Source organism: Pogona vitticeps, chromosome 12, assembly GCF_051106095.1.
Source record: "Pogona vitticeps strain Pit_001003342236 chromosome 12, PviZW2.1, whole genome shotgun sequence".
Taxonomy (NCBI): domain Eukaryota; kingdom Metazoa; phylum Chordata; class Lepidosauria; order Squamata; family Agamidae; genus Pogona; species Pogona vitticeps.
Window position 1 is genome coordinate 12932222 of NC_135794.1, and position 23687 is coordinate 12955908.

The following is a 23687-nucleotide window of genomic DNA, read 5'->3' on the forward strand; positions in this document are numbered from 1 at the left end:
GATTTTTGGAGCCCATTTTTAAACATTACATTTAATATTTGTAAGGGGCCCACAATTATTTTACTTATTTAAAATACTTTTATCACACCTTTCTCCTCAAAGATCACAGCTGTCTACTTTGAGAGGAACCACTCTAATTTTCCAAAGAACAAAACTGCTTACATAAAACAAAGCATTTGGAATGCATTCCAGTGGAACTACTTAAAATCTTAAAAGATGACACTGTTAAGATGCTACATTCAATATGCCAATAAATTTGGAAAACTCAACAGTGGCCAGAGGACTGGAAAAGATCAGTCTACATCCCAGTCCCAAAGGGCAGTGCCAAAGAATGCTCCAACTACTGTACAATTGCACTCATTCCACAAGCTAGCAAGGTTATGCTCAAAATCCTCCAAGGTAGGATAGCAGTATGTGGACCGAGAACTCCCAGAAGTACAAGCGGGATTTCGAAGGGGCAGAGGAACTACAGACCAAATTGCTAACATGCACTGGATTATGGAAAAAGCCAGAGAGTTCCAGAAAAACATCTACTTCTGCTTCACTGACTATGCAAAAGCCTTTGACTGTGTGGACCACAGCAAACTATAGCAAGTCCATAAAGAAATGGGAGTGCCTGACCACCTTATCTATCTCCTGAGAAACCTATACGTGGCACAGGAAGCAACAGTTAGAACTGGATATGGAACAACTAATTGGTTCAAAAATGGGAAAGGAGTATGACAAGGCTGTATATTAAGATTGCCGGAAGAAATATCAACAACCTCAGATATGCAGATGATACCACTCTGATGGCAGAAAGTGAGGAAGAATTAAGGAACCTTGTAATGAGGGTGAAAGAGGAGAGTGCAAACAACGGTCTGAAGCTGAACATCAAAAAAACTAAGATCATGGCCACTGGTCCCATCACCTTCTGGCAAATAGAAGGGGAAGATATGGAGGCAGTGACAGATTTTACTTTCTTGGACTCCATGATCACTGCAGATGGTGACAGCAGCCCTGAAATTAAAAGACACCTGCTTCTTGGGAGGAAAGCGATGACAAACTCGACAGCATCTTAAAAAGCAGAGACATCACCTTGCCAACAAAAGTCCAAATAGTCAAAGCTATGGTTTTTCCTGTAGTGATGTACGGAAGTGAGAGCTGGACCATAAAGAAAGCTGACTGCCGAAGAATTGATGCTTTTGAATTGTAGCACTGGAGGAGGCTCTTGAAAGTCCCCTGGACTGCAAGGAGAACAAACCTATCCATTCTAAAGGAAATCAACCCTGAGTGCTCACTGGAAGGACAGATCCTGAAGGTGAGGCTCCAATACTTTGGCCATCTCATGAGAAGAGAAGACTCCCTGGAAAAGACGCCGATGTTAGGGAAGTGTCAAGGCACGAGGAGAAGGGGACGACAGAGGACGAGATGGCTGGACAGTGCCATCGAAGCTACCAACATGAATTTGACCCAATTCCAGGAGGCAGTGGAAGACAGGAGGGCCTGGCGTGCTCTGGTCCATGGGGGTCACGAAGAGTTGGACATGACTCAAGGACTAAACAACAAAAAAGACCAAGATGACAGTTGAACTATTATCGAAAGATGTTGGTAAAGCATAAAAATGTGAGAACAGATCCAGTTTTAGACAAGATGACCCATTTTTTGTGCAGACCACTGTTCCTGCTTACAGCTGTGCTTACAGAACAAAACTTCAAAATCTGCCACATAGCACATGACTTGAGAGCCTCCTACATGTCACATTGGCAAAGAACATAGAAGTTGCACAAAGGCACAAAGGTTTGTGTTGTCCTTCTGCATTGTCCTTCTACTTGCTTTTCACAGAAATCTCATAGAAGTTCCTGGTGAAGTCTCATGCACAATAGCATTAAAATCACCCATAGATATTTAAAGAAACTGAACTTTTAATGTACCGTATTTTTCGCTCCATAAGACGCACCTTTCCATAAGACGCACCAATTTTTTAGGAGAAGGAAACAGGAAAATATAATCTGTTTTCTTCACCCCTGTTTTGTGGGGGAAAAATGTGTCTTATGGTGCGAAAAATACGGTATGTCTTACCAGCTGAAATCCAGTAGTGGTCACAACTAGAGTAAGCCCATTTAAACAGTGGAACATACAGAGGAACTGACTTACCAAATCCCAATTAATTCAATGGGTGTACTCTAGTTGCACCTTACCAGTGAATTTCAGCTTTACATAGAATATTAAAGCAAAAAGTTCTGAAATTTTCCACCACAGAAAAAAATATACAAAGAGATGCCATCAATTCTTTAGGTCACAAGTAAACAGAGTTTTCTGTAATGACACCACACGATCTTTTAATTGTGTCTGAAATGAGAATTCAGATTTTTCTTTTTTTTTAAAGAGGCATAATTTTTGTTTTCTATCAAATATTAGGCAACAAAAAACATGATAGTTTCTGTAATTTTCCCCCAAAAGGGGGAAGGCCCTCATAAATAGAAACTTCACCTGCAAACAAGTGTCACTATGGACCACTGCAGAAGTAAATAAGCAAAATAGGTTTTGATTTAGTCTTTTAATTGGATGTCTATTTGGTAATGATATCCTCACACTGTATTTCATCACTGGAATGCAAAATAATTAAAAATATGAGTTTTAAGGATCACTTCTTTCAAAACAGAATCTTGTTCTTAAATAGCACACAAGTACATGGATATACCAGAGTTCAGACATCACCTTTACAAACATTTCTTAGCTCAGCCTTGAAAATAGTATTTCTGAAGCACAGCAATAGACAACAGGAAACCACAAACCTATTATCACCTCTGGTTAATTATGCTTTGCCCTGCTGCCTCTGAGGTAGCTCTTCCACCTCTTGACAAATTCTTTGAATATGGGGCTGTTGTCTATTGTACTTATGAGTTGGAGCTGATTGATGTGGGTAGTATGATAGTCCCACCGGGCAAGGTTGGGAGCTGTTCCCAGCATGAAGTGACGAAGGTCATAGATTGTTCCTGAGCCTGTATCGTAGAGTGGTAGCATTGCTTTCAGAGACTCCATGCCTCGGTCATATAGAAACTTTGCCTCTTTTCCTACCTTGTCCCCTGCAGTTTCCTTTAAGTCATATAGACCAAATAGAGAATACATAAATCCATTTAAAACAAAAGAGCTAGGTGTTGTTGGATATTCCTCATACCAGTCATATTTATTCATAAAGATGGCCTTCACGCCATGTTGGTCTGACAAGAGCCTATAAGGTGCTGTAGCCCGCAGAGCTGCACTGAGGAACAAGTGGTCTTTTGTCAACAAATAAGCTCTGACTAAGGTTGAAATTGCCTGGCCTTGTGCCATGCCAGAGTACCAGCCTGGGTCCAAAGATTTAAAGCCTTCCCCTAGCTTCCGGGTCACCATGATTGGCCAACCACCCTTCTCATCCTGGTTCCTTACCAGCCAGTCACTGGCAGCAAAAAAGGCTGCCATATGCGCTGTGGTTGAAATAGTGACATTGTCAATGAAACCTTTTCCTTTCACCACTAACTTCACCACTCTTTTGGGCATTATTTTTGTCTGTTTGACAGCTTTTGTGTTAGAGAGGCCAACTCCCTTCCTTAGATCTGTTACGAGGTCTCGTGTTATTGTGCTCCAGCTAGTTCTTGGGCCAATGCCATAGGAAATGTCTTTATCCTTAAAAGCTATCAGCAGAGTGTTTGAGAGATAGTGCACTGTATAAAGCTGGTTCTTCTCTGTTGTCTCAATAACCACAGAAATGCTCCCATTTGTTACAAATTTGAGGTCAAAAGAAATAATGAAGTCTTTCATGTTTCCCAGTTGTAGAGATGCACCCTCAGAATTTTCTGCAAGTAAACAAAAGAAAAATATTTCAGTTATTTTGGAAAAACACACACACCAAGGGATCTCTTTTGTTATGTATTGATGAATAGCAGGGAAGTACAATCAATTCAGATGAAGCCAGAGACAATCAGACCACCTCAGGCTGATTCTGATGGTTCCTGATGCAAAAAGGCTTTGATTTGGAGCTATCAGAAGCAAAACAGGACTCCAATCAAAGTCTAATGCAGGAATCAGAGAGGTAGCTGGTGATGAGGAAAGAAACATTCAGGTTTCTGTGAAACAGTTAAGGTTTGGGAAATAGAGAGGGATAAACAACTGACAATTCCACCTTCTAATCATATGGCATGCATTAACAGAGGCTCTGCGGAACTCTCACATAAACGAATGCATATATCCTTATGAAACTTTGCATATTTGTTACATAGTGGCACCTATACAATATGTGTCACTTAAGGCTGCCTTTGCACATTTGTTAAATAAGTGTAGTTGTCATTTTCAGAACAACTGGTTCACGAAGGGGAAAACAGGCCCTTTAAATATACCTTACAAATACTGGTCTTTTACAAAAAAAACCCCTGCACATATTCATTCATTCATTCATTCAATTTGTATCCCACTCCCATTAGTGTCACAGCACTACTCTGAACAGCTTACAACTTGTAAAATAGAAAACAAACATAGGGATACTAAAACCAAAAGCAATTTCTCTTTAAAAAAACTCAGATGGCATTGATAAATCTCAGAGCAGATGGAGGAAAAGAGAGGAAAGAATAGGAGGAAAAAAAGGAAAAAAGGGGGGCAGGTGGTCAGCTGGGGTCAGTGTGGAAAGCCTCCTTGAAAAGCAAACCTACTGTCTTTTTTGCTCCATAAGAGGCACTTCTCCCCCCCCAAATAGTGGGGGGGAGAAAGTATGTGCGTCTTATGGAATGAATACAGAAAAAAGGGGTTCAACCACCACCACCCAGAAAACCCCTACTTCCATGCTGGGAGGCCTCTGAACTAGCACCAGAGACTGCTTGCTGTTTGGACCCCACCATTCTGCACTGCTGGCTTTCCAGGATCTGCTTCCTGCAGCCCACCTGGAAAACCAGCAAGGCTAAAAGGCCTATGGTAGCAGGCAGTGAAAATAGCCAAGGACCAAAGAGGAAGGAGTAATTCTGGAAAGAACAGGAGAAACCACAAACATAGTCCCCCACTTAGGCAGTTGATTTCCCCACATTTGGGAAAATCACAGGGGTCAGCACATCCAGAATACAATAGATGAGCCTTACAGCAGGAAAACAACTTTTACAACAGCGGTATCTCCCCTACCAAGTATGAGTTGGAATGTCCCCTAAACCACCTGCCCCTTTCTGTGGCCTGTCCCCCAAAGGCATGGTGACCTCCGCTGCACCTCCTGATCAGAACAGGGCTGCACAGCCCCAGTCCTGAAAGAGGCCAAGAGAGCTACTCAGTGTTTTGGGGTGCCCCACAGGACCCCCATCAGGGGCTGGATGTTCCTCCCACAATCATCCAGTGCACAGATATTAGCATATCTAATATGCGGGGAAGGCAAGGAAAGCGGGGAAATTCAAACTTTCAGTTAGTGAAGAGGCTGCTTGTCTGCTTCCTTGCTAGCAGTTAGAGCGCTGAGAGAGAGACCTGGGACTGCCTGGTATTGTCATTTTAAAATGTAAAATTTAGTTTAAAAGCTGTTTGTTTGGGGTTAGTGCTTGGGTGAAAAGGTGCTCTGTTTGAGTTGAAACCTGCTTGTGTAGAAATGTGCACAGGGGTACTTGCTTTAAAAGCTCTCTGCAAAGCCTTTCAGACCAGCGCCGATCAGCTGTTAGGTGGGGAGAGGGGAGGGGGAAGGAGCTGAGAAGAGCACAGAGAAGAGCACAAAATGGCTGCCAGCTGCCGGCTTCCTGCTGGCTTTCAGCTGTTTAGGGCTCTTTTTTGGCTGTTCTGGGATCTACCAAGGCACTGTGAAGAGCAAGGCTCAGTCTACAGTACCTGGTAAGTGACTTTCTTTTAAGTTTTTTAAAGTTTCTGACCTTCCCCCCCCCCATAAAATGCATTAATTAATTTTCAATGCATTTTTATGGGAAATTTAGATTCAACTTGCAAACTTTTCAAGTTCTGGGCGTCTAATAGAGAATGTATTTCGAAAGGGTGTTTCAGCAAGGAAACTAACTGTGCCTCCTGACTTCTACCTGGATTACAGTACCTGCTTCCTGATTTCAGCTACTATAGTTTGTATTCAGTTTTTTTGGCTTTGTGTTGTGCCTTGCATGCTATAAATGTTCAATTATGTCAGAAACCCGAGATTTGGTCTTATGCTGAGCATGTGCTACTGCTGGTGAATGGGTTAAGCTTTGTGTTGCTGTTCTTTTGCATAACCTAAAGTAAATAAGGAAAACCAGCTGTTGAACAGTTTAATTCCACTATTTATCCTCCACACAACTAAAAGCGACCTCTCAATGCAGTGCCAAATCAGGCAAACCATTTCTAACTTAATACAGGCTTGAGCTGTAGCTGGGCAGAGTTGCACAACAATCTCATCTGTCACTGAGACATTTCTATAAGCATGGGGAGGAGGTGGATGAAAGGAAATGTAAAATATAGGTACAGTGGTATAGGTCTTATCACTGGCTGATAATGGTCTATATTAATGCCACTGTTGACTGCTGTTCACTTTACATGGTTCAAATGTTATTCTGTTATAGTTTATTAAATATTTTATTACACTATTTGGTTCAGAATATATTTTCCCTGTGTTCCTCCTCTAAAAATTAACTGCGTCTTAATGTCCGGTGCGTCTTATGGAAATACGGTATATGAGGAGGGTCAGGTGGATAAGATGAGGCATATTAAGGGGAAGAGTACTAAAAAAATTATACTAGTTTGAGGGAAGAGAATTTACAGGAGGGAGATGTGAAGATGAGGTTGGATGGGGTGAAAAATTCTGGTTACAGTTTAAACATATATGATTGGCTTTGAAGGCGAACTGTTAATTATAGTGGGATAAAATCAGTAAATCAGAGAGAAAATGGTTTAAAGAGATTCTACAGATGGCATTTTAAAACTGGTAAAAAGGGTGCAAGAGATTAATCCAGGTTATAATACTGTAAGCAATTTGGGATTCCCGGTTTATACATGGAGCTGATAAGTATAATAAAAAATTAGAAAGCTACTTGCTGAATAATAGAAATTATTGGTTGAAAGATACACATACATACATTACTCCCAGGTAATTCACGACCTTATCCTGGAGGAGGATGCAGACCTGGCATGCATAACCGAGACGTGGATTACCGGGGAGGCTAGTCCTCCCTTGGCACTTGTCTGCCCACCTGGTTATGCCGTCCAACACCAGGATAGACTGGAGGGGCAGGGGGGAGTAGCCATTGTTTATAAATCCAGCTTACAGGTTACTAGGCGCTCCTCGGTCGTAAAGCCAGGTCTAGAGGTACTCCACATGTCAATCGGGGCCAGGGATAGTATTGGGATTTTGCTGTGTTACCGTGCTCCCCGCGACCCAGCCACTTCCCTTCCGGAGCTGGCCGACTTTGTCTCCGTGGCATTATTGGGATCCCCAAGGCTTTTGGTCTTGGGCGATTTCAACGTACATGCGGGGGCAGCTCTTGATTTCATGGAAACCATGGCTTCCTTGAACATGTCCCAACATGTCAACAGTCACACCCACGTGGGTGGCCACACATTATACCTGGTTTTTTCCACCAGTTGGAGTGAGTGTGGTCTGATGGTGACTGACCTCATGTCGGTCCCCTTGTCATGGTCAGATAAAATGTAACCTCACAGTGGCTCTCCCCCCTCGCAGGGAACATGGACCTATTTCTATGGTCCGCCCTCGAAGGCTACTGGATCCTGCTGGATTCCAGGATGTCATGAGAGGGGTCACGGCAGACCTGGCTAGCGCTCCTGTCGACGCTCTGGTTGATAGCTGGTCTACCTTCGCAACCAGGGCTATAGACACGATCGCGCCTAAACGCCCTCTCCATCGTAGAGCTCGGCCAGCATCCTGGTTTAACCAGGAGCTTCGAGCGCTGAAGCGACATAGAAGGCTAGAGTGTAGGTGGAGGAAGAACCCGACGGATTATAATAGGATAGCTGTCAGGGTCGCAACTAACCTTTACCTGTCTAAGGTAAAGGCTGCTTGTCGAACTTACTTCGCTAACCGGATAAGCGAAGCATCCAACCAGCAGGCGGAGTTATTCCGTATACCGCGTGACCTATCCGGAACTGGTCTGGATGATAGGCCTCCCCCTAGTTTTTCACATGACCAGTTTGCAGCCTTTTAAAAATCTAAAGTGGAGGCCATCCGACGGGACCTCTCTCGTTTTTTGAACACAGTGAGTCATGCAGAGATGTCTAGCGCTCCATCTTGCCCGGTAACCCTTGACTCCTTTCAGACTGTCACACCTGATTCTGTGGCCACAGTGCTGTCGAGCCACCACCTCCTCCTTGGACCCTTGCCCGGCCTGGCTAATCAAAGCAGCCAGGCCGATAACAGAATGGGCCACTGCAATAATAAATGGGTCATTCCTTGAGGGCAGGTTTCCCTCTGCCCTCAAGGAGACACTCATTAGGCCCATAAGGAAGAAACCTAATACAGCGGCGGACGAAATTGGCAATTACAGGCCCGTCGCCAATGTTTCTTTCATGAGCAAAGTGGTCGAGAGGGTGGTTGCTGACCAGCTTCAGGCACATCTGGATGAAACAGATGCCCTGGATCCATTTCAGTCGGGCTTCAGGCCATGCCACGGTACAGAGACAGCATTGGTCACCCTGTACGATGACTTGTTGAGGAGGCCAACAGGGGTAAAATATTTTTGTTGGTCCTCCTCGACATCTCGGCGGCCTTCGATACCGTCGACCACGGTATCCTCCTGGGGAGGCTCTCTGAGTTGGCCATCAGTGGCTTGGCTCTGGCCTGGTTCTGTTCCTTCTTGGAGGATCGTCCCCAGAGAGTGCAGCTTGGGGAGAGTATTTCGCCCTGTGGAGTCTGAAATGTGGGGTTCCGCAGGGGTCAACTATTTCCCCAATTCTGTTTAACATCTATATGAGGCCGCTGGGTGGGGTCATCAGGGGGTGTGGAGCATCGTGTCATCAATATGCTGACGACACCCAGCTCTACATCTCCTTTTCACCAACTGCAGGTGATGCCGTCCTGTCCCTCCAGCACTGCCTGGGGGCTGTACTGCAATGGATGCAGGAGAACGGGCTAAGGCTGAACCCGGACAAGATGGAAGTTCTGAGGGTGGGTGGCCCTGTGGATGGTGGCTTGGGAAACTCCCTTATGTTTGGGGGGTTGGCTCTGGCTGCAAAGAATGGGGTTCGCAGTCTGGGGGTACACCTGGACCTGACGCTCACCAGGGAAACGCAGGTGGCGTCGGTAGTCCACACCGCCTTTTTCCACCTTTGGCGGACTGCCCGGCTGCGACCTTACTGAGACACGGGGACGCTCACTACCTTAGTACATGCGCTCATAATCTCTAGATTAAACTACAGTAATGTGCTCTACGTGGGGCTCCCTTTGAAGCTGATGCGGAAACTTCAGGTGGTACAGAATGCAGTGGCCAGACTCCTTACTGGAGTGAGAAAATACCAACATATCTCTCCTACTCTGGCCATGCTGCATTGGCTACCCATCCTTTTCCGCATTGACTTCAAAGTGTTATTGCTTACATATAAGGCCCTAAACGGTTTAGGACCTCGATACTTGACGGAACGCTTGCTTCCACCTAGATCTACTCGGATCACCTGCACGAGGTAGGAGGTGAGGCTGAGGAGCCTAACAACGAGGGAAGCCCGGAAAGAAAGGACACGAAACCGGGCCTTCTCGGTAGTGGCTCCTCGCCTCTGGAACAATCTCCCTCCTGAGATCTGCGCGGCCCCCGCTTTGGGCACTTTTAAAAGTCAATTAAAAACATGGCTATACATTCAGGCCTTCCCTCCAGTTAATATCTGACTTTTCTCTTTATTCTCTCCTTATGTATTTTCTATTCTATTGTTGTATTCTCTTTATTACAATATGATTTATGTAATTGTTTGTGTTTTTTTGTATTATTTCACTGATTTTACTATATTGGAAGCCGCCTAGAGTGGTCTTTTAGACCAGATGGGCAGGGTATCAATCAATCAATCAATCAATCAATCAATCAATCAATCAATCAATCAATCAAATAAATAAATAAATAAATAAATAAATAAATAAAATTAATGTGGTTAAGATACTATCAGCAATTCTGGTGATTCTTGGGTTTAAGTGGTTGATAAGTAAATATAATTATTAAAAATGCATTCCAATGAGAGAAAATTCAAAAAATCACCAAAAATTAAAGACAACTCAGAACAACATCAAATTAAGTTTGCATAGGGTTCAGGAGGTGGGCTAACGATTGCAAGCATTTAAAACCTGTTCCAAACATTGTAAGGCACTGAAATGGTGTTTCACAGAACGATGTTTCACACAACGTTGATTTTTTTGGAACCAATTAACATCGTTGTGTGAGGCACCACTGTAGATAACCATATATAACTCTTAAACTAGAAATGTTTCATGTTAAATACAATAACTAGAAATTGCTGAGTGAAAGATAATACAGGTGTAAGATTACACTTCAGGTGTATTTATGTTAATTGCTATAAATCAGGAAGGTTTTTACTGAACTTAATATTTGAAGTATTGATCTGAAATATATATATATATTGATCTTAAATATATATATATATACAGAGAGAGAGAGAGAGAGGAGAATATGATATGGCTTAAAAATGTTAGTAGGGTAATATGGGCTATGTAGTTAGGATTATATATTTGATAATGATTCTATGGGAAACACCTCCCCGCATATATGTTTTTTTGTTTTGTATATCTGATATAATATTTTTTTTAAATAAGAGATTCTCAACTGAATTTTGGGGTTGGTGCATAATCCTAATAAACAGACATAACAAAATCAGCCCCTTCTAATTAACTTGTTAGCCAAAATGCATGTTCCGATATACTCCCATGGGATATAAAAATCAATACAGTGGGGTCTTGACTTAAGAACGGCTTGAGTTAAGAACATTTTGACTTAAGAACCACTCTCATAGGAAAATATTGACTTGACTTACATACTTAGATTTGAGTTAAGAACTGAAAAAAACCCACGTGGGAGGCAGGGAAAGTGCAAAATGTGAACTTTCAGTTAACTGTTGGCCAGTGAAAAGGGTGCTTGTCTGCTTCCTCACTCCTCCCAGTGTTTAGAGAATGGATTGGGAGACAGTCTTCGGACTGCCTGGTACTGTACTGCCTGGACTGTATTTTCCCTGCCTTCCCTGAACCTTTTTTGACCTAAGAAAAAAAGAAACAAAATATCCCCCTCTAGTGGTCGAAGGCGGAATAGCAGCTTCCCATTAGTTTCTATGGATGGAGAAGAGCAGATACGGATCAAATGGTTTTCAATGCATTCCTATGGGAAATGCAGATTTGACCTGAGAACGTTTCGACTTGAGAACCGCCTTCCAATACGGATTAAGTTCTCAAGTCAAGACCCCACTGTAGCAAGAAATTAGCATTTCAGTTTTTAATCTGGGTACTGTTACAGATTAAGAAGTCGATCTGCTGAGTCACATAAAAAGTCTATGCAGTGGTTAGTCAGCTATTCTTGGAAGTCCAAATAGCAACATTACCAAATTAAATATGAAAAGTGTGAATTACATACAAATGCTATCAATGATGACCTTAATTCTACCTAGTCAGTAGTCCTTAAAGGTAAAGGTTGCCCTTGACATTTAGTTCAGTTGTGTCTGACTCTAAGGTGCGGTGCTCATCCCCATTTCCAAGCCATAGAGTGAGCGTTTGTCCAAAGACAGTTTCTGTGGTCATGTGGCCAGCACGACTAGACACTGAACGCTTCCCACCGAGGTGGCACCTATATATCTACTCGCATTTACATGCTTTCAAGCTGCTAGATTGGCAGGAGCTGGGACAAGTGACGGGAACTCACTCCGTCACGTGGATTTGATATTACAACTGCTGGCTTTCTGACCCTGCAGCACAGAGGCTTCTGTGGTTTAACTCGCAGCGCCATCACGTCCCCACCCCAGTAGTCCTTAAACAGACACAAATAACAAAGCTGCTTTTTGTCTGGTCATGCTGTGCTGTCTTATATGAGCACGAGCAGTTTATATAAGACAGGAAGGTATGAGCAGACAAAACCCAAATTTGCAGAAATTTTCCCAAGAAACCTAACAGTATGGGGGGTCGTGTGGCCAGAGAGCTGCATCTTTTCAGTAGCTAAGAATCAAGGAAACTGTGAGAAGAGGAATGGAACAGAAGGTTGTCTATGACATGACTGGCTAACTGGAACCTGAGATCAGGAGTAAAAACTGCAAAATTTTGCTGCAGACCCCATCTGAAACTTATAGAAGGTCAGCAGAGAAAGGCTGAAGAAGCTATAGTTTATTATGCAAGTCAGTACAGGAGAAGCTCCCAAAGAAACTGCTCACTGATAGTTTCATCAATCAACAGTGACTTCTGGAAGACAATTTGGATTTGCTTTATCTTTAACATTTCTAAATCAACTGTTTATCAGTTGATCTTAGATCAGACTGAAGACTACTCTTCCATCAATAAAAGGTGAGAAGAAATGCACTGGGAGCTCTTGTTGTTGTTTAGTTGTAAAGTTGTGTCCAACTCTTTGTGACCCCATGGACCAGAGAATGCCAGGCCCTCCTGTCTTCCACTGCTTCCCAGAGTTGGGTCAAATTCATGTTGGTAGGTTCGGTGACTCTGTCCAACTATCTCGTCCTCTGTCGTCCCCTTCTCCTCGTGCCTTCACACTTCCCTAACATCGGTGTCTTTTCCAGGGAGTCTTCTCTTCTCATGAGATGGCCAAAGTATTGGAGCCTCAGCTTCGCTACTAGAAAAACCATAACTATTTGTTGGCAAGGTGACGTCTCTGCTTTTTAAGATGCTGTCTAGGTTTGTCATTGCTTTCCTCCCAAGAAGCAGGCGTCTTTTAATTTTGTGGCTGCTGTCACCATCTGCAGTGATCATGGAGTCCAAGAAAGTGAAATCTGTCACTGCCTCCATATCTTCCCCTTCTATTTGGCAGGAGATGATGGGACCAGCGGCCATGATCTTAGTTTTTCTGATGTTGAGCTTCAGACCATTTTTTGCGCTCTCCTCTTTCACCCTCATTAAGAGGTTCTTTAATTCCTCCTCACTTTCTGCCATCAGAGTATCATCTGCATATCTGAAGTTGTTGATATTTCTTCCAGTAATCTTGATTCCAGCTTGGGAATCATCCAGTCCAGCCTTTCGCATGATGTATTCATTCTGCATATAAGTTAAATAAGCAGGGGGACGATATACAGCCTTGTCATACTCCTTTCCCAATTGTGAACCAATAAGTTGTTCCATATCCAGTTCTAACTGTTGCTTCCTGTCCCATGTATAGATTTCTCAGGAGATAGATAAGGTGGTCAGGCACTCCCATTTCTTTATGGACTTGCCATAGTTTGCTGTGGTCCCCACAGTCAAAGGCTTTTGCGTAGTCAATGAAGCAGAAGTAGATTTTTTCTGGAACTCCCTGACTTTCTCCATAATCCAGCACATGTTAGCAAATTGGTCTCTAGTTCCTCTGCCCCTTCGAAACCCCACTTGTACTTCTGGGAGTTCTCAGTCCACATACTGCTGAAGCCTGCCTTGGAGGATTTTGAGCATAACCTTGCTAGCTTGTGGAATGAGTGCAATTGTACAGTAGTTGGAGCATTCTTTGCCACTGCCCTTCTGTGTAATTGGGATGTAGACTGATCTTTTCCAATCGTCTGGCCATTGCTGAGTTTTTCAAACTTGTTGGTATATTGAGTGTAGCACCGTAACAGCGTCATATTTTGAGATTTTAACTGTAAGGTCCCTACCATTTTTGTCCTTTATCATGTCCATCTTTGCACAAAATGTTCCTTTAATAGCTCCAATTTTCTCGAATACATCTCTGATTTTTCCCTATTATTTTCCTGTTTCTTTGCACTGTTCACTTAAGAAAGCCCTCTTGTCTCTCCTTGGTATTCTTTGGAAATCTGCATTCAATTTTCTGTAACTTTCCCTATTTCCCTTGCATTTTGTTTCCCTTCTCTTCTCTGCTATTTGTAAGGCCTCATTGGCGAGCCACTTTGCTTTCTTGCATTTCCTTTTCTTTGGGATGGTTTTTGTTGCTGCCTCCTGTACAATGTTATGAGCCTCCATCCATAGTTCTTCAGGCACTCTGTCCACCAAGTCTAGTTACCTAAATTTGTTCTTCCACTGTAAGGGATTTTGTTTAGAGTTCTAGCAACCTCTTATTCTTAGTCGCTCTGTCTAATACAAAAAAGGGAAGTCTCTACCTCGTATAGATCCCAGCCTAAAGCACTGATTAAAATTGTTTTACTGATATTTAAAGTAATGGATTCAATAATTCTATTGGCTACTGATTAGTTGGGGGAAATACATCATGCTGTCTTCATACAAAGTAGAAGTTGGGAGGGGGAGGAGAAATGTTGCATACAATCATTAGTCCAGCTGGGGTAAAAAAGACTTCCTTTTTGTATTCCTTACTTCAACTATTAAATGGAACGTGGGTGAAGTTTCCTAGCTTTTCAATTCTCTTTCCTCCCTTGTCTTCTGTAGCCCCATTCTCATTCCTCCCATCCATTCACTCTTCTCTCACTCATACCCATCTGCTATATGCCTTGGAAGAACCATCTCTTTTTTTATTTGTTTAACTATCCCCTTCCTAAGACCATCATGTAACAAACCTTTACCTGGATAATCCTTCCCTCACTTCTACTTGATATTTCCCATCATTGTTCATCACTTGTCTGTGCCAAGCTCTGTTTCCTTCTCAAGCCTCAGTCCTGAAACTCACCTAATGTAGACTGTAGTCTCTCTGGACAAAGGTTTTGCTATTGCCGTAGAACAGTAGTCCCCAACCTTTTCCCAACCGCAGACTGGTTGGGGGGCATGGCATGCTCACATAAGTGTGGCATGCTCATGGGGGGGGGGGCAGAGCTCGCTTGCACACATTGTGCTCGCAGGGGTGGAACATGCTTGTGTGCATGCGGACGTCACACTCGCAGGGGACAGAACGCACTCGCGCAAATGCGTGCAATGGCATTCGCAGGGGGTTAGGAGATCTGTGTCCGTGGTCCGGTCCTGGATAGGCTGCGGACTGCTGCCGGGTTGCAGACTGGGGTTGTGGACCTCTTTTGTATAATATACCATTACCCTCTGTGGCGATCACCCTGCTTTGGCTCATGTATGAGGTTATTTGCATACACCAATGAGAGCTGTTGGGAGGTGGAGCCAGAGAAACTAGAAGGGAGGGGTGAGTCAGAGAAGAGGAGTTTATGAGTCAGTTTGAGTCAGAAATGGAGAATCTGAAGTGAAAAGTTAGTCAGAAGAGTTAGAGTCAGGAGTTAAGGGAGGCAGTTAAGAGTGTGGAACTTAGAGAGTTAAGAGTGAAACAAGTTATTGCAAAGCTACTGAATACTTTAAAGTCTCTGAAGAACCTGTTTATGTGAATTGTAACCAATAAACCTGTTTTGTTCAACTTTACACTCATAGCAAGGACCTCAATCTTTCTAATTAAACATTGTTGACGGAGATCAACTGGTGGCAGTGTAAAGGAGGGAATGTGTCATGGGTCTCAGACTAGTGAAATAATCTGGGGACACGCGAGGGGCATGTCACAGCCTCACTAATAAAAAATGTCATTGCACTGGGTTTTCCCAAAGCACACTACCATAATCTCTTTTTACAGGCAATCTGAATTACAGATATATGTGCTAAGAAACCATAACTAAAGATAGGATTTTTGGATTTTTAAAAATTACAAATCCCATAAACTGGAAGGCTTTGAGGCCTGGACCAGCCCAAGCTTCCTATTCCTGTCCATGCTAGATGGAAGCTTATTTCTGAACAAGAAGCTGGGTGGAGATAGGTCTCAAAGCCTTCCAGTTTGGGTGTTTCCCCCAGGTGAGCCAGATTTAGGTATCTCTAAGGTGTCTATGTGTTACGCAGAACTACCAAAATGCAGACTTATGGAATGTGTAGTAGAAAAATCCAAAAATTGCATGCCTGATCATAATTTTACAGAGACAATATTCAAATCCCTCCATAGTACCTTCTCCTTACACAGACTCACCTGGGACAAAAAATTGCTTAACATTTGTGAATTTGGACTTGTCAGGCACAGTTGAGACAGAGCAGCCTTTTGGTACAGTCCACTCACTGGGCTGGCTGATTTGGTCTCTCTCCTCAGCTGTTTCATACACCTCTATGTGAGGAGGTTTCTCAGTCAGATTCTTACTGTAATGGCTAAGCCCATACTGGGCAATCTGGATGGGGTAGAAGTAGCCTTGAGGCCCCCACTGCGTGGACAGTGGCACACCTGTAAGACAAAGGGAAAAGACATAATATGATGAATAATGGCAGGATTGCTGAAGCATACAAGGACATCTCAGCTAGATCGGATCAAAGCAAGTGATCTATGGCACAGCCAAATATTACAGTGTGAGCTAAATTACTAATTACCACATATTGGCTGACTGAAAGTCTAACTAAAACCCTTGACTTGAAGCCTACAGGGGAAACAGGCTGTATTGAACAAATATATACAGACCTTGTGAAAATAACATCTTAGGTAGTCTTTCGCTGAGTAGGATGAAATGGCTTAGTGCTGGACCAGAACAGGGAAGACCTAAGTTCCCATACCTACTTTACCTTGCAGCTCACTGGGTGGCCTTGGGCCAGAAACACTACCTCAGCATATCCTACCGCGAGACGTCACTTCCGCTCGGGGGAATGACCAGCTAGGAGCGAACCCTCCGTATCGCCTAGCAAGGTAAAAAGCTATTAAAATGCATTTCTTTCTTTAGAAGAATGTTTTTTTTATCATAAATCCTTGGAGAGAAGGATAAGGAAGGCATATCGCTGATTAAAAGCCTTAAGGACTATGTTTTTTTAAAGTTACGAACTACTTTCACTTTCATGGCCGATTAGCTACTGGCGTTTTCCAGCTGCCCTGCTCCTAACGAAAAGCCTGAAACAACAATAATTATTTTTAATTAGAACTCTCTATGTCAAGGAGGAGGGATAAAACTGCCAAAACCCCCTCAGATCGCAGTTTGGAAAGATTGACGACACAACCAACTGAAGACGATAGGATGGACGAGGTTACAAGGCTTATAAAAGATCTGTCTTGTAAAATGTCTGAAGGCTTTGACAAAACAGAGCAAAGATCTAAGTCCATCGAAAGAAGCATTACTAAGCTTCAAGATCAAATTTCAGGGGTGTCACAGGAGTTAAAGGACATGAAGAGCAAAATTAGGGACCTTGGTGATACAGTTCAAGGAAATAAAGAAGAAATTGTGTCCATGGCTCAGCAAATTTCTGAAACCAATAAAAAGCTCATATTTATGGATGATAACCTCAGAAGGTCTAATATTAAAATAATGAACTTCCAAGTGCAACAGGGCCAAGATCTCAGAAAGGAGATAATGGCTTGGATAAACTCTATAATGGACACGCAGCATCTGATTGAAACAGATATAGAAAAGGCATATTTCCTGGGAAATCCAAGTAGTCTCGGTATTAGACCAGTGGTTGTGAAGTTTTTGAATCATACAAAGAAAGAACAATTTTTAAAAGCAATCAAACAAAAACAAGACCAGCTGGTTTATAGGGACAGAAAAATTCAGATTTTCCAGGATTTTTGTAAAGAGACTGTGAAATGGCGAGGATCTATGCAGCCGGTTACAGCAATTCTGAGGAAAAATAACATCAGATATCATTGGGGCTACCCAATTTTTTTGAAAATCTGGAAAGACAAGATTTTGTTTAAAATCCACTCCTGCGAGCAAGGTTTACAACTGCTGAAAGATTGGAACATTTATGAAGGAGAAAGTCAGGAGTTAATTCCAACCACAAGCAAAGAACTAGAAGGCTGAACCAGAAGGAAGAAGATGGACCAGTTTTTTCTTATATTTTTTTATTATTTTATTTTATTTTTTATATCTTTTATTTTTTTTCCTTTACCTTTCTCCTAACAAAATCTTTCTTATATATATGTATGTGTGTGCATATATATATACATATATATGTGTCTCTCCTCCCCTCTTTCCCCTCTTCTAATTTTTGAGGTTTTTTTTTTTTGTTGTTTTAAAATTAGCTTTATAGAATAATACCATTTATTTTACTCTTGTTCTAATCATACTAAACACACTAAATTTAGATAGTAAAAGGGGTAACAAAATTAAAATTACTAAAAACTAAATATAAACTCTTTAAAGGATTCCAGTAAGGGGAAGGGGGGAAGGAGAAGGGTATTCTTATTTTTATTCTTATTTTGTTACTATTGTAGTATTAAACATTAAGTAGAAATGCAAAAGTTAAATGAAAAGATCAGAGGCAAGGCTCCGGTCATGGTTCCGCCGGACGATGGTGGCGTCTCCCCCCCACCTTTTGCTCATGCCAGTGGTCATGGCATGGGACCATGGTGGAGAGGATACGAATGTATATGTTCACAAAATTGGTGAAGATCAATTATGGGGTGTTGTTTTGTCTGTTTTATGTTTTAGTTTATGTTTGGTAGGTTGGTGGGAGGTAAGGTTACACACGGGACCTATTGGAAAGAAAACTTTTGAACACATATGGGTAGAAAAATAAGACTTGCAACTTTAAACGTTAAAGGCCTCGGATCAACAGTGAAAAGAAGAAGAATAGAAGCATTGTTGAGGAAAAACAAGCTGGATATTGTCTTTCTACAAGAGACTCATCAATCAGAAAAAGGAGTCAATGAGTTAAAGATGAACAATATCGACATTTATGAAAAATTTTTTGGAACTTCTAAATCTAGGGGTGTAGCAATTATAATTTTCAAAAACTGCGAATTTAAAGTAGAAAAGGTAGTAAAAGATTGTAATGGTAGATTTATAATAATGCAAGGTAAAATGGGGTTGGAAGAATATACTTTGGTAAATATGTACACACCTAATAATAAACAAGGTGAATTTTATGATTTGGTTTTTAAAGAAATGGAAAAGGTAAAGAAAGGTTATGTTATTATGGCAGGAGATTTCAATATGGTTATGGATAAGATAAAAGACAAAACTGCATACAGTCGGAATGATATTTATCATAGAAACACAATATTAAGTAAAAAGATAAAAAATAACCATTTGAAGGATATTTGGAGAGAAATGAAAGGTGATGAAAAAAGATATACTTATTTTTCAGTTGTGCACAATACTTACTCTAGAATAGATTATATATTTACATCTCAGGATTTAATTTCTAAGATTGTTGATACTGAAATAAACCCTATTAAAATAACAGATCATGCATTGATGTTAATAGAGATTGAAATAAAGAAAGATTATAAAGACTCCAAAAGATGGAGAATTGATAATAATATTCTGCAGCATCCAGAAATAATAGAAAAGATAAAGAAGGAATGGCTAGAATTATGGACAATAAATGAAACAGGAGGTGCTAAGCCAGGCCTGTTGTGGGACACAATGAAAGCAATTACAAGAGGAATAACGATAAGAGAATCGTGTAAATTAAAAAAAATTAAGGAGGGACATGTGAAAAAACTAGAAGATGATTTGAAAAACTTAGAAAACAGATTTTTTACAGAAAGAGATAGAAGAATATTAATAGAAATTCAGGCTAAGAGAAAGGAATTAGATAATATAGAAATAGAGAAAGTTCAAAGAGATCTGATGTATTTAAAGAGACATTTTTTTGAATTTAATAACAAAAACTCAAAATTGTTAGCTAAAATGTGTAAAAATAAAAGAGCAAAAAATTCAATAGGGATAATTAAAGATCAAACAGGTAAAAATTGTAATATAATGAAAGAAAAATTGAAGATTTTTCATGATTTTTTTCAGAAACTATACAAAGGAAATAACATAAAGAAAGAATGTATAGAAAAATATATAAACGATAATTTAAAAACTAAATTATCGGAAAATGATAAAAGAATATTAGAAGAAGAGATCAATGAACAAGAGATTGCTGAAGTCATAAATAAATTAAAAAATGGTAAAACACCAGGTCCTGACGGATTGGGTCCAGAATATTATAAACACTTTAGCACCATTTTGATACCTAAGCTAAAAATGATTTATAATAAGATAATGGAAGGAGAGACAATACCAGCTTCATGGAAGCATTCATTAACGATTCTCATTCTAAAACCCAATAAGGATCAAACAGACCCGGGATCCTATAGACCTATATCTTTAATAAACCAAGATGCTAAGATTTTTACCGCTATATTGGCAAATAGATTAAATAGATTTATAGCAAATTATATTAAAGAAGACCAATGTGGTTTCATTAAGGGTAGACAAATGGACAATTTAACTAGACGAGTTTTAAATATTATACATGAAATAGAAAAAGAAAAAATAAAAGCAATGATTTTATCATTGGATATATTTAAAGCCTTTGATTGTGTTGAATGGTCAACACTAAAACTTCTTATAAGAGGTTGGGGATTTGGTAAAAAGTTTAGAGGTGTTATAGATCAATTATACTTAGATAATACTTCAGAAATAATAGTTAATGATGGTATAACGGAAAAGATCTTTCTAGGCCGAGGTACTAGACAAGGCTGCCCACTTTCACCAATATTGTTTTGCATGATTATAGAATTATTAGCTAACGCAATAAGAAATGATAAATTAATTAAAGGAACAGGTAAAAATGAAATGATTAAAATTAATTTGTTTGCTGATGATTCCTTACTGACTATTAAAAATCCATTAGAGAGTATGGAAAACATTAAAAACCATTTAGAAAAATTTGGGGAAATAACAGGTTTAAGGATTAATTGGCAAAAATCACAAATGATGATGTTTAACTATAATATACAGGAGCAAGACATGTTTGTGAATAAATATAGCGTTAAAATGTGTAATCTTATCAAATATTTAGGTATAAACATAATTAGAACAACTCAAAAATTAAAAGAGAAAAATTTTAATAAATTAAAAAATGAAATTAAAGATAAATTGCAAGAGTACGCCAAATTGAAACTATCATGGTTTGGGAGAATCGCTTTAATTAAGATGAAAATATTACCGAAGATCACTTTTTTATTTAGGATGCTCCCAATACGATTAGAAGAAGAGGATTTTAAATATTGGCAGGGATTAATTAATGGATTTTGTAATCAAGGCAAAAAATCTAGAATAAATAAAAGATACTGGTATAAGGCTCAAAAAAAAGGAGGTTTAGGTATGCCCAATGTTAAAAATTATTATATAGCAAATCAATTAAGAGTTATTGGAGATATTATATTCAATAAAGAAAAATTAATTTGGTGGGAGATGGAATCTTCAGAAATAAATGGAAATGCTGAAGGATACTTGTTTAATATACTAAAGAGAAGTTCAATAAATCAGATTAAAAACCCCTTTTTAAGAAACCTGTTAAATATTTGGAATAAATATAAAGAGAAGTTTTGTCCCTTAACTTCACCATTAAAACTAGTGACTGAGACAGAAAACTTTCCTACAAATTTAAAGGATTTAGTAGAATTATTTAAGAATAAAAGGGTTGCAAGATTGAAGGACTGGATGGGTAACATGAGATTGAAGGAGTTGATTATGTCTAAACTGCAATCTAATAAATTATCATGGTATAATCTTATTCAGTTAGACACCTGGACAAAGGATTGGTTGAAAACTAATGGTAAATGTAGAGAACTTACTAAGTACGAACAATTTCTGTCATCACATGAAGATATGCAAGATACAATTTTGAAAGGAATAGTAAGTAAAATATATAATATAATTTTGGAACAAGAGGAAAAAGAATGGGGAATAGAAGGTTTAAAATTAATTTGGGAAAACGATTTAAAAACAGATATTAAAATAGAGGACTGGACAAAAATGTGGAGGATGAGAGTGTTAAGATTAATGTCAACAAGAATAAAGGAAAATTTTTTTAAAATCTGTCTAAGGTGGTATTTGACTCCTGTAAAATTGAATATAATAAATCCAACATACTCCAAAGCATGTTGGAAATGTGATGAGGAAATTGGTACGTATTTTCATATGTGGTGGGAATGTAAAGTGGTTAAGAAATTTTGGGAATTGATTTTTAAGGAAATGTGTGATATATTTGGTAAAGATATTGATTTTAATGCCAAAATTGCTTTATTGTCAATTTTTGATAATACAGATCTGGACCATCACTCGAAAGAATTAATCACTAATTTTATGACAGGTGCTAGAATATTAATAGCTAGATTTTGGAAAGACAAGAAGGATATTAAAATTGAAGACTGGTATTGTGAAGTATGGGACATTGCATTAAATGATAAATTGACTATGGAACTTAAAATAAAAAGAGGGGAAATAAGATGTAACAATTTCTATGATATTTGGGGTAAATTTGTGGAATTCGTGTTAGTGAAAGGAAGGGGGAAAGCCTCTAAAGAATACTCAATACAATTTTGGAGAGGTAATCTGTAAGAAAAAAATTATTATAGTAAATAGAGTCCCGTGGGTATGGGGTGCACATTAGAATTTAGTTTATAATAAGCACTATTACTTGTATTTTTTTGTATTTTTGTTATGTATGTCTTCTTTTGTGTATTTTTTTTGTATAAAATAAAAATTAAAAATATTAATAAAAAAAAAAGCATATCCTACCGCATACGGTTGCTGGAAGAATTAAAATAGTGTGAAAGAGCAAAAGGAGGAGGGGGAAGGTGGGATCTAATTGTAACTAATTATAAATAACAACTTTAAAAACTTCCTTAGAAACTGAACTATAGAGGACTTCAGCAGGAGAAAAGGAGTGAGCATTTCAATGTCTAGGTAACTGCTGTCTGTATTTGCTTGCTACCTACATAGAGAAAGAATGTATGAAAATCAGTGAGACTCTTGCTATACCATCCTAAATACCTGTGTGTAAACACCTACTAATAGAAGTGAAAAGACATACAAAAAAGACATTTAATAGAATCTTATTTGCAAATATGTGCCTGTGTATATAATAAATTTCAGGTATATCTGGTAAACTTGTAATTCAATTTGTAAAAAATCAGTTTGGTAAGGACATATACCGTATTTCACCAAAAGGGATAAACAGTTAAGAAACTGATGGTTGAATAAAATCCAAGCAGCTATAAAATCTCCCTGCATGTCCTTGTAGCCCAATCTCTTGTTTCCACCATGGCTAACCAAATACTTCCAGGACATCCTTAAGAAGAGAGCAATGGCAACTCCCCTTCCCCCATAATACTCAGAAGTATACTACCATTGTACAGGAAGGCTCCATTCTCAGTCATCATGGTCAAGAACACAAAGAGCAGGATCAGACCAAAGTGGTCTATCAAGTCTGACATTCTGCTGATGGCAGTGAGTAGCCAGGTAACGCTGCAAAGTATTTTAGTTTTGCAGCAGCTTTCCTCACTGTGTCTCCTCATCCATAACAATGGCTCTACTGATTAGGTCTGATGAGAGCCGGTGGTAAGAAGATGCAGAAGAGCCAAGAGCAATTTCACAATAAGTTCAGTTTCCTTTCCAAATACACATCACTGGCCACTACTCTGTTGGTGATTTCCATGAGTGCAACAAGTAGACATGCAATTTGATGATGTGTCTATTGTACAACCAGTTGAGCAAATAGTTGAGCAACAAACGTCTAGCCAAATAGTTCAATCACTTGTGTAAAATGTATTCTACTTATGGAAATCCTCAACAAGCTACTGGAAACTGAATTATATATTATTTAATCCATACATTTTCAGGCACTTTCAGTTTTCAGAATTATTTGCTCCTCTTCACTCCAGAGTTTGCCAGTTCCAAAGACAAGT

At 39.8% G+C, this 23687-nt stretch overlaps 1 protein-coding gene across 6 annotated transcripts in view; it reads right to left on the bottom strand.

The window, feature by feature from the left end:
- Positions 1–2349: 2349 nt before the first annotated feature.
- GLCE (glucuronic acid epimerase) overlaps positions 2350–23687 on the bottom strand; it is a 70817-nt gene continuing 49479 nt past the window's right edge. For 4 of the 6 annotated variants that reach the window (XM_020808159.3, XM_020808160.3, XM_078380872.1 and 1 more), the window contains exons 3-4: positions 15993–16238; positions 2350–3818 (exon numbers count right to left, since the gene is read on the bottom strand). In XM_020808159.3, the coding sequence (XP_020663818.1) occupies positions 2794–3818; positions 15993–16238 (1271 nt within the window). In that variant the 3' untranslated portion in view covers positions 2350–2793. The remainder of the gene's footprint in view (positions 3819–15992; positions 16239–23687) is intronic. The other 2 variants (XM_078380871.1, XM_072981964.2) reach the window with 1 other exon arrangement.